This window comes from Argentina silus (assembly GCF_951799395.1).
Source record: "Argentina silus genome assembly, chromosome: 2".
NCBI lineage: Eukaryota > Metazoa > Chordata > Actinopteri > Argentiniformes > Argentinidae > Argentina > Argentina silus.
The window spans coordinates 29,974,028-29,992,728 of record NC_139656.1 but is presented as its reverse complement, the minus strand read 5'-3'; the positions used below and the strand labels follow the sequence as shown (position 1 = coordinate 29,992,728).

The 18,701-nt window shown below is 41.4% G+C and overlaps 1 protein-coding gene across 1 annotated transcript in view; it reads left to right on the top strand.

The window, feature by feature from the left end:
- efnb1 (ephrin-B1) overlaps nucleotides 1–18,701 on the top strand; it is a 51,375-nt gene that overhangs the window by 4,970 nt on the left and 27,704 nt on the right. The window contains exon 2 of the mRNA XM_083684865.1: nucleotides 17,806–18,083. Within this exon, the coding sequence (XP_083540991.1) occupies nucleotides 17,806–18,083 (278 nt within the window). The remainder of the gene's footprint in view (nucleotides 1–17,805; nucleotides 18,084–18,701) is intronic.

Genomic DNA, 18,701 nt, shown 5'->3' with positions numbered 1-18,701 from the left:
AAACCAGTCAGGCCTATTGTTGTAAATGATGAATTTAATATTTGTAATGAATCAGAAGGCATCGTCAGATGTTAAAGCCTAGAAGTGTTATGTATCAAAAGTATCTTGAAATTAGACCCTCTCCTCAGGTAGTTTGACCAATTTCTTATAATTCGTCAAGGGAAAACAAGTCATGTAGAAAGGCTTGCCTCAGACACATAAAGTTAATGTTTTAACCAATAAGTTAATGTAACATTGAGGTATTTTACAAAGGATTATCAGTTTGCAATGACTGGTCTTTGATTATGCCAGTTAGACATGACATAGTAAAATAGTAAAGGACTTTGGGAATAATTGCTATTGATTTTTGTTTTGATTAGTCACATGGCTTCCTCATAGTTAGCAGATCTAGCTTCGCTTGGATATTCAGCACCATATGACAAATGGAGCAGATATCGAGTGGCCTCTGTGTTTAGTGCATTAGAGCCAAGTGGAATACTAGGAGCTTCACTGTGCCATCATGATCAATGCTCCTGTGATTAAAAGTGACAGTCCAGAGATTAACTCTGTCACTGTTTAAATAGGCTGTGCCAACCCTCAAGCCTTTAATAAACCCGCCCATGCCCCTGCACCCTAGGTTTCCCACCCCAGTTTACACAAGAAAGGGATTCTTTTGATAAGTGTCACAGGAGTGTTTTTGTTCTCCTTCTGCCCTCATCCCTCCATGCTGTTTGTGATAACGTTTCACAGAAACCCAGACCCCATCACAAAGAGCAAAGACTTAGAGCCACCTCAGGATGGCTTAGTTCAAGAATGAAAGGAAAGTAAAAGGAGTTATTGTGTCATTAGGCACTCTAATATTCCACCTTTAGAAAGCAGAAGAGCTTTGGGCTCGGACAGTTGTCTTGAGTGTGCCTTTTTGCATCCCCCTGGCTTGATTATGATCAAGTTAAAGTCGGACGGAAATGGAAATCACTAAATTACACATAGTAATGCCCTAACTTGTTTTTCATTGTAATTCTTGACTTTCAAAGAGTAACTTTCATATCTATGTTGCTTCCAAAATAATGACACTTGAAAATGTGATGCTTCGATGCGCGCCACTGCTGTGACATAACAAGCACAAAAAAATCTATTTCCGTCCGACTTTTACAACAGAGTAAAGCCATTGTTAGATAAAGAAGGCATGGATTTTTTAAGTGACAGCAATATTGAAATGACCACATCTACAGTACTTCCCTACGAATGGAAAAGAAAACCTCTCTTACCACGGTAAAGGTCTATAATACTCTCATGTTGCTTCACTCTCATGTGGGCCATCTCCACTCTCATGTGGGCCATCTCCACGCTCATGTGGGCCATCTCCACTCTCATGTGGGCCATCTCCACTCTCATGTGGGCCATCTCCACGCTCATGTGGGCTCTTGTTATCCTATCTCAGCACTTTTGTTGGCCGGTCAGGTTTACATGATCTTTTCCTCACTCTTTACTTATTTAGATCAACACATGCGACAGGAATATTCAAGGTGGTGTTTTACGGCATGTTTTCTCTGGGCTACACTGGAGCTTTCAGCCAAATGATCTGTTAATGGACGACCCAAATCTCTTGCAGTAAAAGATGTATTTTTCGCTGTTACCTTTCTTTTTTTTACGTGCATGTGTCTAACATTTTTATGAATCTGTTGACAGATTTTGGCTGTTACGTTCTTTAGCAATGACTCATGCACCCTGTAAATCAAATGCTGAGCTATCCATAGGGAACAGTATCTACTGGACAACTAAATACAAGTGATACTCAAATGCTTGTGACAACTGATAATTCATGTCATCTAGTCTACTGGTAAAGCATTGTGTTGCATTAGCACCTCTATGCCTACACTAGCTATAACTCACAGACCCTATAGAAAACCTTTGGTGATGCGTTGTTGAGAAAGCTTCTATTTTCATTACCTACATTTGTTTATAAGTTGCATGAGAAAATGAATTCCTGTGTTTTTCCATCTTTCCACATTACTGTTACATACAGTTCACTGCAAGCCGTTGAGTTCATACTTATTGGCAGAGCAGTCGTTGTTGAACGCCACAAGAACGCCATTGTTTGGCACACTGGATCCATGACCATTCCTAAGTAAACTACAACATTCATTGGACTCTACTAAACAATCAGGGGACTGGGATATGGAGGGGGGGCGGGGGGGGGTCTTTGTACAGAACGTGATTGTGTAGCACAAGGAGGGAAGAACAGATGTTACATATCAGAGGGGAAGGTCACACAAATGGGTATTCCACTAGACTGTCTTGTCTTTGTGTGAGATCTGTGATATTTGGATACAGATATTAGGCTACTTTCCACAAATGCATATGGCTCCTCTTAACAATACTCTCTCTGTCTGTACAAGGGTTCGACAATATAATCGTTTTTGGCTTCTAGTTAAGGAATGTGTTCTGAGTTGGCAAGTGTTAAATATGGTGAACAGCCTACCAGTCGTGTTGGGAATTGTTCTAGAGCTTTTTGGTGTAGATGGACTAATTTGGCTTTAATGGAAAGATATGATTATGTGGGCAATTCCAAAGACATGCTATGTCTCTTCAAAAAGCATTGTTCTAGCATAATCTTTGACCAGAGAACAAACATTGTTACATCCTCACACCTTCAGAGATAGCACAAACACAGAATGTGACCTTATCTAAGTACAAGAGTTACACCTATGTATTGGGCGGTATTCCAAACAGGGAGAGAGAAGGTTTGATCTTCTTTATGGAGAAAAGAACAGTAGGGAAACCCTTGTGTCACGCTGCATTCCGGATCTAGGACCTGGTTCTGGAATGGATGGGTGTGACAGGCATTCCAAAGCCCATTAGAACCAGCTTTCCAGAGCAGAATTAACTGAATAAGTGGTAGGCCTGTTGGGCCTAGTCCTCTGTAAGTGTGTCACTACGCCAGATGGACTCTTTGCTTGGATGAATTTTATTATCAATTATGAAACGACCCTTTAATTTGCACTGTGCGTGATGAGAAAAATTAGGCAGCAGAAATGACATAACACAGACACAATTATTATACCGTTACCATACAGCTCTGACAGTGACAAATAGATAACAGCATATCATTTGTATGTCACAAATATGATCAATATAATTTTCTTCCTCTAAGGGTAGACGTCGTATGGGAGCCATCTTGAGCTCAGCCGAGGGTTTTCCTCTCTCTTTTGTCTGATCATCCAGCCCTCAAAGACCAGTGATCCAATGTGTCTGTAAGCCAGGGCTTTCTCCACGCCACCTTTAACCCATTCTACTGGGGCTCCTTCAAGGCCCTCTCCACGCATTGCTATGTGAATGACCAGCATGAAAGGATTCCGTAGTCTACCGCCCAGAGCTTGGGGGTGGGTGTGTGTGTGTGGGGGGTGGGGGGTGGGAGTGGATTAAAAGTCACACTGTTAACGCCACAGCTCCCTAGGATTGGCGAACCCTCAAACCGCCGAGTGTCCTGGCAGCTGGAGAGGCCGGCTCAATAGCCTCATGCCGGGAAGCATTCTCTCCCGCTCTATACAAGAGTCTGCAAAGGAATCTGCACATACACAGAGAAAAAAAAAAGATTTTTCTCAAAATTCTGATTCTAGGTTTGAAGAAACTGTAGAGAGCCCATAGAAGTTCATTTGAACTGCATATTACTCTTGAGAATGTGGATCCACACAAATAAATAATTGTTTCTCTTTGGAGATTCTGCTATTGTAGTTCAGAGCTGCATACACCTCTGCTAGGCAAAAGGCAAATCCTAAATGGCTTACAGCAAGTTGGGATTTAAAGCCCATTAATGAATTATTTTGATTGCTGGTTTGATGGATGGAGTCAAAGTAACAGCTTTTGGGCAATCCCCCCCCCCCCCCCAAAACCTGTATGTAATTATTTTACCTGACAGGGACATCTGAGACAATTGAAAACAATGCAGGCAGAACCAACAGGAGATTAATCCTGCGAACAAAAGCATTTGTTTTGAGAGGTGGTGAGCTGTCAGATTAAAGTTTCAGAGGAGAGAGGACAATGAAGTCCCCACAAAGCCATGTTAAAATTCCTTCCAGTGTGCCCTTACACATGAAAATAGATGACATTGTGTTGACACCAGGTACTCCTCAAATGGATGGGGCATTGTCTGCCTTCAGTGAGGTTACAGTGTGCCTGCAGGTCACAGTCACAGGCCCTGACTGATGACGCTGTGTGACACTCTGTTTTTCCCCCATGGAATGCCCTCCACAGATTTGGCTGCTTAACACACTTAAAGGCACTCTCAAGTGGAACACATTACCACACAGTGCTGTTAAACCCCAGGCCATGCATCTTTGCTGCTTTTTTGCATAATAGCACGATATATGCACACCATCGTCTTGCTTCGATAATGCTTGTTGCGAAAAAAGTTAGAATAGCACAAAACAATTTGATACACAGTATTCAAGCTATATGTTTTGAATAGGGTGGTCATGGTTATCCTCTGACTGGATTGACCTGAATTTGATTGTTTGACAAGCATTGTTAAGAGGACCATCAAAATTATAGTATCGGTGGGAAAAATGGACTTACTGAGTGTAGACTCTGTCCCAAGAAATGTATACTATAGTGACCGATTTAACCTCATGTTTGAGCTAGAATTTTCTCCAAACTAAAATCGTCTTTGAAAAATTAGTCTTGGTTGTCTCTCCCATGAGTGCAGACTGGCGCAGAAGCTGTAGGGAAAAGAAATGTGATTATATAAACTAACAGATGTATTTGAAATCTAAGGCAAAGACAAGAACTAGATGGCCTCCTTACACAAGAAACAATATTTTCACGGTTGACTACTGTGTTTTTGAAGAGAGGGGGGATTTGAAGCAGTTGACACTTCAAACAGAACCGTGAGTCCAACATCTGCCATTCCAAAGCACCCAACACGCAAGGCCCACATCGTAATAGTTATTTGATACAGGGAACAATGTACAACCATTCTCTGCCATATTAGGGCTTTCAGTGATTCCAATGTTCCCAAATCTAGTCAGACTGAATAAGCTGCTCACATAAGAGAGAGGAAGCTCTGAGAACAGCAGCTCTCTAATACATTGTCCTGGCATTAAGGTTGCCAACTGCGTGACAAGTGCTATTATAGTGTGTCAGCGTTTATCCCTTCAGATTGAGGTTTGAAAAATAGCATGAATTTACACCCCAAAAGTCTATTCAGGATTCTTTTGATACTATTCTCTGCGGGTAAAAGCAGACGTCCCATATGTATGGAATAGAGTTGAATCCTTAAATCCCAATAAGGAGGAGGAACTCAAGAAATATTCCATTACAAGTTTTGCTTGGGGAAAAACGAAGCCCTCTTTCTCCGATCGACCATTATGGCTGTGGTGGTCATTCCGCTGCGTTTGGCATTGTGTCTGCTCATACACAGTTACCACTTTGCATGTATGTTCTTCTGAACTACTAAAGGCAGAGTGCGTGTCCATACACAGTCACATTGCAAGGCAAGGTTGCAGCTGTCGCCACAACAGGGAATAGTTGTTGGGTAGAAGGAGTCTCCGGTGTCAGTGTGGCCGATCTCAGTGAGATTAAGGGCAAGTATCAGTTGCAGATGGTACTAATGGTGATAACATAGCTTCCCTAATAGCATGTCTTTCCCCCTGCTGTCTTAAGCTATTAGCCGGCTGTTCCAAGAAAACAAAAACAAATGTTGTCTTGAGAAGACTAGAATTAAAAGGGGAACAACCCTCTGAAACAAAGAAGAGAGAACTGGCCTGTCAACTTTCTCTCAGACCGGAGCTGTAACACACACACACCCCAGGCAGTTCTAACTCTATCACACAGCTTTGTTTGGACTGATTCTGTTCCGGTGGTTTCAAAAGAGGGACATTTTTCCTTATTTGCTTTTCAAATAAGATGGTGTTGCAGCAAGTTTATCATGTTCTATGCAAATTAACTGTCTTTTATTTATTTAAATGTTTTCCTAACTTGCATAAGAATAACAATTTGCCCCCCAATTCACTGAACTTTTGGATGAAGTAATAAACCGAAAATTGTTTACATTTTTGCTATCCTGATGTTATCCGGACGAATTATATACTCAGATTTGGATCCCATGATTCTGGATTCATTGGCCCCTTGCTCCTCCAGTCAGTGGCGATGTTTAAAGTGCGCTGTCTTTACGTTAAAACTCAGACCTAACTAGTTAACAACTAGTGCGACAAGGAAACAAAGTGCTACAAATGTCAAAGTTCAGTATGTTGCCTAATCCTTGACAGTAAACAGAGTGTTCCTGCATGCTGGGTGGATATCATTTGCATTTTTAAAGATGGGGGTGGGGGGGTTGGCTCTGTATCTCTAACCATTATCCAGTTTGACGTGACAGATAATTGTGATACAAAGAGGTAATTTTAGACTTTGGTATGTGTCCTTTACCAAAATGGTGTGTCAGAGGCCCTGCCCTCTAATAACATATACACATATTAGTTGACTGTGATCGCCAGCAGCGTGACTGTTATGTCTTGTTGAAGTAAGCAATCTGAGATTGAGTTGTCTTTCCCAATGACAGGCTGTCATTGGGTCCTCTTTGTTGTCTCGTCTAGTATTACTCAATGTTCTTTTCTCATCTCCGACTTGACTCGGAAAGGAGTGTCTTTGGTTTTGTAGTTAGGGCAGCCAATCTGGTCAGGCCAAGACATGCACTTTGATTTAGATTTTGGCTGTGCATTTGGTGGGTTTTTGGTTAAACCGTTGGAAATACTTTTTGGTTGCAGGGCTCAGTGTGTGAAGTGGTGCAATGCCCCTGTAGACAACTGTCTGTGTTTTATATGTTGTTAATGCAGCCTCCCCTTGATCCTGAGGCAAGTCTTGACAATCAAATAGTTGTTGGGTCATAGATGTTTCAACTTGCTCTGAGCCAGGTGTTTTGTGAGCCTGCCAGCCTGAGAGAGGCGATGGTTAAAACAGTCACATTCTTGTCTACATACTGTAGGGGTTGTTAGATCTAGAGCACACAGCAGCTTCATCAGCTCCTATTGTCATATCAATTAGTTATGTCTTCAGTAATGGGAAGCTAGCGTTCCTGATTCCTTCTCCTACAAGAGAGCGGACACCATTCATGCCATGTTAGCCCATTCAGCAAACCACTAATCACATTTACCCTCCGTCGCACAGTATTGTAAATCCAAGTCAGAAAGATTTATTGGGCAGGCTCATGTTTATGGATTCATATGACATTTGTACTTAACAATCATTTGTTTCTCAGGCTGCTCAGGTTATGCATTTGTCCAGTAAAACCTGTTTATTAGCACATTGTTGGTAAAAGAGTAATCAGCTCTCATTCTGTAACCTGATCAGCAACGCCAGAGTGGTGCCAGATCCTCATTAAGTTGTTCCTGTAACAGTACGGTGCATGGGAATTTCCACTGAACTCAGATCAGCCTCTAATCACATGAAATGCTCAGATAGAAAATGTGGAGAGTTTACAACACTAGAAATGTTCACTGTGTTGTTTTGTTTACGTAAATGTTGGCACGACCAACACTAGAATGATTGTTTCTTTTTTAGTATATTTTTTTAGGCATCTTTGAACACTCCGTAACAGGGACTCATGATAGAGTAGGTGGATTATGGTAGTTAAGTTAAGTCACCAAACATGACACCTGCCTACTGGGTGCAAGAGTTAATACAAATACAATTTAAATCAGTGAATGAATTACGGTATGTCACAAACAGTACCTCAGGATGAAGTAAAAATATTATTTGGAGAACATTGTTTACGATTCCCTCTAACAAGTTTGGGTTTGAAGTAGTATGTGACTCATTGCTCCTGGAGTCATCACAATGAGTCACAATGTATTATGCTTCTTTCTCTGTACTTCTTTCTCTCGTCAGAAACATAAAGGAAGCTGCCAATCACACATTCCTGACAGAGCTAAAGGGGGAACAAGCTAGCATCATCATCTCATGCATTTGACCTGTGGCATTTTCTCTCCCAATCTGATGGGAATGTGGGCAGAAGTGAGAGAGGAAGGGCGACGTATCTGGGGAACCGCTACTTGGAATGCACGCTTGTCCAAGTTAAGGTTGACAAAGAGTTGTGATGGTTCATTTCTTAACAAAGAAAGATAAATATTGAACACTGTTTCAAAGGGTAGAGAACAAATACAACCGTTACACCTCCCATAGTTTGCTTGACTAGATCTTAAATCTTTGCTTGTCTGGTTTTGTCCTGTGCTACTGTTACCATGCTTTCGCATACAGGGAACTGTCCTGAGGTCATATGTATGCTTCAGACTTATTACCAGCAAGGACTTGCTTCTGTGCTTCCGGGCGTGAGCAAGACAAATTGTGCTGCCTTGGTGGACGTGAAGGGGCTAATTACCTTCCCTTCCCATGGCGAGACTGAAAAAGAAACAGAACATGCATGAGTTGTAAGCAGTATTTAGGAGACTACTTTGTAAACATGGCTGGTTTCCCAGACACAGATTAAGCCTAGTCCTAGACTGAAACGCATCCTCAATGGTTGTCTGACCCTTTACACAGAGACATTAAACACAAATAACTAAACAAGTATTGGAAGTTGGCTGGCAAACCACATGATTAAAATGTTTGACCATAGCTGTATGGTAGCCAATGAATTGATTTACATACCTTGATTTGTTTCTTACTATTGCATTAAGGACGTCTGTCTCAGAGAGAATGACAACGAGTAGGAAATCTCCCTCTCGAGGGTATGGACGTCAGAGAGTTGTAGCACTCGTTTTTCATTCCTCAGCCATTTCACCACCCATTTTTATGCCCTTTCGTCATGTTCACTGCTCACCGTGCCACCAATGCCTACACATCCATTGAATATTGAAACAATTAGTTCAGCCATTTTCGTTTACCAGGTAACTAGCATAAAAATTAACAAGTTTTCTTAGTCAGACCGACAGCAATTTATACACAAGATCAAGATACGACTTTCAGGCCCCGTCAAGGAAATGTCTCAGAGCAGTGCATTGACACTGAGTTAAGTTCGTAGGTAATATAGTTTTTTTATTAAATGTGTAAAATGTAGATAATGTATTGTGAAGACCAAAATGCTAACTGTTTTGATGAATGCTAGCCTAATGTGATTAAGCTTCTAATTAAGCTGCTGCAAGATACAGCCATAAACAACACTGCTGCTGGCTTCTGTGCTGTGACAGCTGTTGAATGTGCTGCCTCACCACCAAGTTTCAAGTCGTGATGATCTTGATGAAATCTTAATGCAATCATAATGACATTGCTGTCTTTGATAGGATAACGATGTATGCCCTAACATCCATTTATGCCCAATAAACCTGAAGATAAGCTCGCTACCCATGGCAGTGTGCTTCTGGAGATCATTATGACATCATAACACATATGCACACACATAATCATCCATCTGCTGTTTGTATTGCTTATACTGCTTATACTGTTCATATTGTTTATACTGTTTATACTGTTCATACTGTATATTTTTTAGTACTTCTATTTTATTTTATTGTATTTTAAAACTTATTGTATTGTTGCACTACTCTGTGGCACTGTCACTTTTGCATTTCACTGTATACTTGTATGCACGTGACAAATAAAGAATCTTGAATCTTGAATCTTGCCATATCAGGCTGGCGTCCTCTGGAGGAGGAGGAGAGTCCCTCCCGCCTAGCGATCCAAACAGTAGGTGGCCAGCTATTGCCCAGGCTCACTGCTGTTCTGTCCAAACGTTGATGCTCCTCTGCGACAATCATGTGCAGTAAATAATCCATAAAATGTCCTCCAAATGTCCAATTCAATTGCAATGCCTGTGATGTAGTGCAGTAGCTAGGTTCAGGTAGTTAACTGTGAAGCTCACCCACAAACATTTACACTGGTAATGTTATCTGACCTGCTTGGCCATGAGAAGATAATTTTTCTGGTCGTCATTACGGTCCAAACTCCGCTGATGCTTTGTTTTCACTTAGTTTTCAGACAGGGTAGCTGCTAGTTAGCTAGCGAACTCAATTGATAAAATAAAAGAGAATACCCAAGAATGGATGTAAAAAAAGTTTTTGAATTAATCAGTTTAATAAAGAATGAAAAGGCTAGCGCTGTAACCATACCTCACACCAAATAAACCCACTCTTTCAAACAAAAGAACAACATTGCAAAACAATAGGTCAGCCTTGTCCCACCCTTTTTCCCATTGTAGTTGGGTGTGTTTACATACACTCACTGTGCACTTTATTAGGAACACTATACTAATACTGGGTAGGGCCTCCCTTTGCTCTCAAAACAACCTCAATTCTTCGTGGCATTGATTCCACAAGATGTTGGAAACATTCCTTTGAGATTCTGGTCCATGATGACATGATTGCATCATACAATTCCTGCAAGTGCACTTTCAAGCTGTGAATCTCCCGTTCTACCACATCCCAAAGGTGTTCTATTGGATTCAGATCTGATGGGAAGGCCACTAATGAACACTGAACTCATTGTCATGTTCATGAAATCAGTTTGAGACGACTTTTGCTTTGTGACATGGTGCATTATCATGCTGGAAGTAGCCATGAGAATTTGGGTAAATTGTGGCAATGAAGGGATGTACATGGTCAGCAACAATACTCAAATAGGCTATGGCATTCAAGCGATGATTGATTGGTATTAACAGGCCCAAAGTGTGCCGAGAAAACACTCCCCACACCATTACACCACCTCCACCATGAGAAGGTAGTACAGGTGTTCCTAATAAAGTGTTCAGTGAGTGTAGGTCCAGCCCCTCAGCTTACAGATGACATTTGACGCTATCTCACTACCGTCCTATATTGTTGAATGTTGCTGGCCTAGGGTGGCTAAAGTTGTTATCCACACGTCAGCCACTGTCCTATTTATGAATAAGCTTAGTTCTTGATTGTCTCGCAAAACAGTGATGGGATCACATTTTGTATCTCTGTGTAGCTCCCTGCCTGGAGTAAAATGACCACAACATACAATATGGCTGGGAGCTTAACCCTAACCCTAGCCCTAACCCTAGCCCTAACCCTAACCCTAGGCTTATCCAACCCCCATAGGAAGGAGTGGGTGAGTGGGTGTGGTGGGTGGGATGACCACACAAAACATACTCTCATAGCCAGTGCAATTCACTGTTGAATGTCATGGAGGAGCATTAACCGGCTACTTAGCCTCTGTCCCTTTGAACATGTGATAATGTTTTTGCATACGTATTCAAGTGCCTATTTGGCATGTGACTGTACCTAAACATGACTATGTAACAGTGAGCAATGAGAGGAAACGGATCCTGTGTTACATGGACTGAGTGCAATCTGAGTGCAATCTATGCATTATCTGTCTTCTATTCATTGCAGTGCATGTCAGTGAATGTACAGTTTCTCATGCTGTACTGAAAACAAATTCCATTAACCTAAGTTGTGTGACAATAAATGGAACTTGTGTCTTGTTATGCAAAATGTAAATCACTATCTTGGGAGAAAACATACTCTAAGAGTATGAATTAGGTTGTTTGAGAGAAACTTTGAATCCATGGCAACCTGCTCAATGGTGAACATGTTGTTTGAAGTACAGTGGACCAACACTATAGCACTATAGCAGGTATCAAAGCTGAACACTTTCTAAAATGGATGATCCTACCCGACACTTTGCATATCAACATGTTGTTACAGCCAGGGGTGTTCTAGGGGAGTGGATTCACCGATTTGCGCCTTTCTGTCTCTGGTGGCTGCCTCTTCGAATTGTGAGCGCATACAGAAACACAACAGCTAATGTCTGACACTGCATGTCCATAGGCCCCTATGTCTCCTTGGCCCCTAGGTCTCCTCAGCACATGCCAAACAGTCTATCTGGGGTTTGCCTTCACCAACAGTGCACTTGATGTGCTAGCTAAGTGATCCAATTAGCAGGAAAGCTAGTTATAACAAGCTAACACTTAACAAAATTGTTATGACAGCTTAAGACTGAAAGCTAAGATTTGACATGTTGAATCTTGGAGATGAAAGGAGGCTTCTAAAACTGGGTAGTTCAGATCAATACAACTGCATTCTAAAACCACCAGGTCTGGTCTAGGCTATCATCTGTACCCTGCTTTATAGAGCAGCATAGAGGGAAACTGCCTTATTACAGTATGTTGAAATTGCTGTGATAGTTAAGGCAGAGCGCTGTGATGCAAGTTGCTTTTGTAAATCAGACTGTAGGCCGTTGATACAAAAGCCATTATTCCAGACTGAACTCATAAGACAATGACCAGCTTGTATTTGAACAACCTTAACCAAATAACTGGTTTACAGGTGAATGGTAACCCATGCCTTTTTGTACTGTACCCCTCTGCTTTATAAGTAGGCTTTTAACAGTAGGCTAAAAGTTACAACAACTGTTTCAGCTGCAGATGAAATGGCAATGAAATATTGTGTTTTAACCCAAGTCATGCTTTAGTTATGATTAGTAGTCACATATCAGCAAGCAAGTACAATTATTCTTTTTAGATTTTATGTAATTTTTAGAGCGCGTTGTTTTGCTTCTTTCCCGAGACATTTGTTTTTCTTCCCTGCTCTTTCAGCATAACAGCTAGTTTGGGTTGTGGTTCCCTTACCCTCAAATTACTGTCAGAGCAAGAAGATGTTTTTCTGTTTGTTAATGATTTGCAGGCATGAGGGAAAACGATACCTGCCAATCTGCATCTTTATCCAACATTGAAAATAGGGCCATTTTTCAGACATCATCATACTTTCAGCTGCAGAAAGGAATAATAGAGTGTTTGTATTTTTCAATTATGTTATAAATTTAAACCCAAATCATTGAATAACTACATCCAATTGTTAAAAACGTAAATATGCAAAGTACACATGATGGAATGCTGTCAGTGTATCCTGCCTTCTTGCTAGCCTGAAGCCTATTGAGGGAGGTGTGAATGGTGACGGCTTAAGAGCCCAGACTAGTTCACCCCTCTCCGCTGTTCCACTGGATAACTGATCCAGCAGAGGGGCATTGTGGGATGGAAGGGGTATGCCAAGTCATGTGCTTGAATTCCCCCTCGGAATGTGAGAACGGGAGGGGCGGGCGGGGCGAGTGTGGCGATGCCACTCATCAGAGGCTTTTTCTCCCTCTGTGAAGATCTCAGTAGCATTGTGAGGCCATGCGAAGGAAGAAACTTAATTTGCATGGACCCCATAATTCAGGTTCTTAATTGGTTGCATTCAAGTCATTCAAGTCAAGACTAAATCCATGTTCAGTTGTTTAAAACCTGCAAGTGTGGGTGTGGGTGTGGGTGTGGGTGTGGGTGTGGGTGTGGGTGACAGAAAGAGAGAGAGATAGGGAGAGAGGAGATAAGCCATGTGCTTCATGTTAACATAACAAAAGCAGAATGCTGTGATAATGATGCACTGTAAAGTTGTCTAAGAGCACTGTGGGGAAGAGGCTTCGGGAGGGAGGATGGTGGGTGGAGTTGGGGGGAGGGGGAGGGACACGTTAATCGCAATAATGATGGTGTGAATAAATAATCTCACGGCTCGTAAATATAATCAAGAACTAAAGCATCTAAGACAACAATGCAAACATAAAGAGAGAGAGAGGAGGAGAAAGAGATTGCAGAAATCATAACGTTTCCATGGCAACTTGTTTATGCCCATCTGGTGCATCTTGTAAATCGGATTGGAAAGAGAATGAGGCCTTGTCTTCTCAACAGCCTGAATGGAGCTGCCCAGGCTCTAAGTGTGTAGGAGGCCCAAATCACTGAAGAACAAAGGAGGGCAGCCTTTCAGAGTTTGATAATGAGCACCCCCAGACAATGGAGATGAGTTTGCTCCTTCAAGTCTACCCATATTGCTTTAGTTTATCTCTCCCTGCACCTGATGTATTTTACACAATTCGATTAAGTTGTTTTCCTAGCAGTGGGAAAGATACTGCTATTTGCATTTGATTTGATCCCTACGTGGTTTGTTCAAGCAAAGTCTTGCTGCTTCAGTGATTAGTTGACAGAAGTTGACATCTTCATTGACAGGGCTGAAAGGAATGTCTGCAATTCAGTGTTTGCCGTTGTCAGTTTCCTGGCATGAAGCAGGCGATCGTCAGACTGGGGATTGTAACTTTTGGAAGTTTTTTTTAAAGCAAATATGTTGACTGCTGAGAATGCAGTTCAAGATTCAAATAAAACATTGACTTTTATTATTTTTAAACTTTGATTTCTTGTAGAGAAGCAGATATATCTGGTTTGAAGGAGCATTAATTTGGTTTGTCACTATTACCCAATAACGGTGAAGCATTAAGATAACAGTGTTGTGAATCGATAACGGAAGCTGGGTTAATCTTGCGCCCCTTATCTACCAGTAATCATTCCCTCATGTCTTAAACTGGTGTTTTTCTAATGTTTACTAGATTATTGACTTTGGGGGTCTGTGTCTTGAGATTAAGAGCAGCAGTCACCAGATGTCTTTGGGACTGCACCACTGCTGGACCCCAGTGACTTTTCTTTTTTATGTGTGCTGAAGATAAGGTGTTGGTCGAGTACCTAATTATGTTAAATACAATCCCAGGGGCTCGGCCCGTCAAGCTCGGGGAGCGAGCGGCAGGAGTGGAGAGGCAACCAGCTTATGGAGGATTAGCTCAATATTGAAATCAAATCCAATCTTACCCTTGATCTGATTGACAAATGCACTCAGTGCAATATTGCTATTGCTAACCCGAACCCTTTCCTTCGCCTGGAAGACCCAGAAATCAATAGTTAATTATTATTATTATTATTATTATTATTATTATTATTATTATTATATCAATTATGTTGATATGTACTGTGAGTGTCATTAGATCTGCGCTAAGAAACACACTCATATTTTCTTTGACGACTGTTTAATTATTAAAATGTGAGTAAATGTGATTTAGCCTATTCTAAAATCTTCATGTTGTAACACAATAAGTCTTGGTGATTAGGACATGCTTATACTTGCTTGTGCACATATACTAATACATTTGATTTCCAGATCACCATGGATCCTTAGCTGAATGTTTATGTTTCACAAAAACATCCTAGTGTGCTTGCTGCATGTGCAAATAACACCCCTTTAAAACCCCACTAACCATGAAGAAAGCTGTAATAATGCCATTCTTCCTCTGATGAAAAATGACCATTGAAAAGACATGAAAGGATTTGTAAGATGGCAAAGTGAATGAAATGGCAATCATTGAGCACCCCCAATGAATATGCTAATCAATCTCATTCATATTCATTACGCTTTAAAACACACATAATACCCCACTGTGTCTGCTGATTTCTGTCCCGCAAAATAATAGTGATGAGGAAGAAAAAAAACCTGCCTGCTATGTCAAATTGTCACTCTTTAAACCACATTTCCTATGGAAAGGAGATCATGTTGGGATCATGTATATTTAAAGCTCAGTGCCCTAATCGTGAAGATGACCTGTAATTTCTACTGTTCAGTCTGGAATCTGAACACTCTCTCCAACTGCCTTTTCTCTGCCTCCCAGCTCTTCCTAGCAAGAGCCCTGTTTGATCAGCACAAAGGGAATGGAGAATCTGTTTGGACAACGCTTGAGAAATGGCTTGAAGGGGGAACAATAGGCACAGTGTAAGATTCAGAGAACCTGAGATGTCCTAATCAGCCCAGAGCAGCAGACAGACATTTGAGTGATTTTTAAAGGTACAGACCCCAATTTGACTCATTGCCAAAATTGCAAGGTAGGCTCAATATTGTTGTACTTTCAGCTGAAGGTCCAGTATGTAGTAACATTCACGCTTTATAAACGCTTCCTAATGGTTGTAATGACTATGTTTAATCGATAGTGATCAGGGAATGAGATCTCTTCAAATAAATACTGACTATGTTGGTGTTTTTTTGGATCATTGTGTTGACCCTTGCAAGTTGGCCAAACATCAACTAAAGTTGCAAGAAATACATATTGTGGTTGTAGTAGTATTATATGCTTGTGGTCCATTTGATTGTGTTTTTGTGAAACCATAACCATGAAGTGAAGAGGGGGCTACTGAGAGATGACGGAATGATCCAGTGCCCAGAATCATATATTCTTGGTCTATAACAAACAATATTTTGTATGAAATTTAGTAAAGTAGTTTGAGATTATTTTTCATATGCCGCCAGTCGGCAACGTCAAATGCAGAGAACCTATGTGAGCCGCATGACCTGGTGCTGGCCTCTGGTTGCTTACCTTCTCCTCCCCTGGTCCCATGACTGTAAATACAGAGGATTAGAACAGAGAGTGCATTGCCGCTTTTGTGGAGGATTGAGTGTTAGTTTGAGAAAGTTTGCTAACAGAGCAGCATTATGTACACACTTTGAAGAATGCATTTCCATTGGCTCAGAAACACTTGGGAGACAATAAGGAAACTAAATCCAGACACCTGATCACTCCCTTATAAGGCCAGAGTATAAGGGCAAATCAAACAGGTTTGGGGAGCCAAACAGAGGACCCAGTGTCTGTGAAACAAAAACATAACGAATCTCGTCTAACCGCAGGCGTGCCGACTCCAGGCTGTGCTTTCTGTTGTGACTTTAGGCACGGTATGCCATAGTACAGTTCGACTGTATATACTGTATACTGTATGGGGAATAATGCATAATGTGTCCCATGTGAAACGTTGTTAGTCACACATCTGGAGTCTTAATATGCATAGCAAAGGAAGAACACACATCCATGTAGAATGATAAAGGGAGTAGTGGGGGCATTCTAATTATTTAATATAACAGCAGTAGGGGAACAGAGTCGGTGCAGGTTGGAGACTAAATGAACCATGCTGGACTGGCATGCTGAAGTCGAACCAGGTACCATTTCCCAAACAGACATTGCATGCTGTTGATTTATTTTAGTGCAAGAGGAATTCTTCAGACCTCATCTATCCGCAAGGGCATTGGATGAGTCATGAGTGCTTTTCTTGTCAATTAAACCATGCTGAAATGTGTGTACGTATGCAAATAAAAATGTAAATAAGGATCAGATTGTCCCTCTCCGTCTCTACTGTAACCAAACACACATCAAACTCTGAGCATCGTCTCTCTGGTAACTAGGACAAGGTTGTTTATACATTAAGCTGCACAAAAAACCCACAAAACAGATTTGTTTGACTTCTACCCGATCAAAACTGCCTACATCAGCCGTTTTGGATCGAGCATCGGATTAAGCATGTCGGCAGACCTAAGGGTTGTTATCAAAAGTAAAAGGAAAAAAGAAACCACTCAAGAAGTATGACGCACCGAAGGCAATCAGCTAGGCTAAATCCTGAAATAGAATTCAGCAGAGCCTGTTGCTTTGAATTAGAGAGGGGATATGAATTTGTGGACGATAAGGCGTGGAGCATCTAGATAACGCATGCATGCCATCTGTGCATCAGTGCTATGTGTTTATCTGTACTCTCCCTTCGGAAAAAAGTGCAGATTAAGCTTAATCAGGGTCCAGGCAAGGCGGTGTCATGCTGATTTCCCTTTGACATCTGCCCTGGGTAATGTGCTGAATGTTTGCTAAGGTAAAGATGGGCGAGAAAGGGATGTCTGTTTTGTTTAAATGAAAGACCATTCATGTAAATAAACTCACGTGTTTACCATGACAGCATGGACTCTCTGTTATCTGTATATTTCTATCATCGTGTGTAAATGTGTGTGTTGCGTAGCTGTCCTCCAGAACGGCCATGTTTTGTTTCCATTTAACAGTTTTTTATGAGTGAATTCACACATGATACCAGCCAGACGCAGAGAACAGTTATATGACTATGGTAGCATAGAGATGATGAGGCACCGTATGAGTATACTAAAAGGTTTCTGCATGGCTACTGCTGAAGTGTGCTAATGGTCCTCTGTCATGTTTTATCTGTTGCAGATTTCAGGCTGGGAAGGGCTTGGTGATGTACCCAGAGATAGGAGACAAGCTGGACATTATCTGCCCCAAGGCAGACATGGGGCGCCCATATGAGTTCTACAAACTGTACCTGGTCAAGAAGGACCAGGCGGAAATGTGCAGCACCATCATGGACCCCAATGTGTTGGTCAACTGTAACAAGCCTGAGAAGGACATCAAATTTACCATCAAGTTCCAGGAGTTCAGTCCAAACTACATGGGCCTGGAGTTCAAGAAGAACATCAACTACTACATCACTTGTGAGTACCTGGCATTTCATCACAGAGTGTCATCATGTGTATAATTTGACACATTTTTAAATGTTTCCGTAGATTGTTGAAAGCTTATTAGATATGTTTATAGGGAGTAGACTTTTACAAGGTCCTGACATACAGTAAAGGCTTTTTTTTCAAGAGTTTAGAATGGGTATTGCAGTGCTGTCTAAAATCAACCATAGTAATTAATTCTTCTTCTACTGAGCTGGAAATCATCAGTCCCATTAACCTCTTGCACTACCCGATAAAACATTTTTTTAAAGTAATCTGACTGTATAGTAGCTGAATGAAAACCTGGTGTAATCAGGTTGTCCTTGGTCATACAGACAAGAATAGCAGTATATTTTGACCCGTTGTGTTTAAGTGCACCTACCACGAGCTCTCAATACTCTTTGTGACTCTAAAAAACACAGAAGCGCCTCTTGAATTTTCCGAGGCAAAATCGTTTCTGTCAGATCCGGTCAGTTGCAATAACACTAAAACTCAGTGGCAGAGGGGTCAGGTCCAGTCAAGCAAGGCTGATTTGTTCTGTTACACATCGCTGAGCCGAGCCCATTGGCTCTGACACCCTAACACCAGCACATAATCGACTCCACAGGCCCA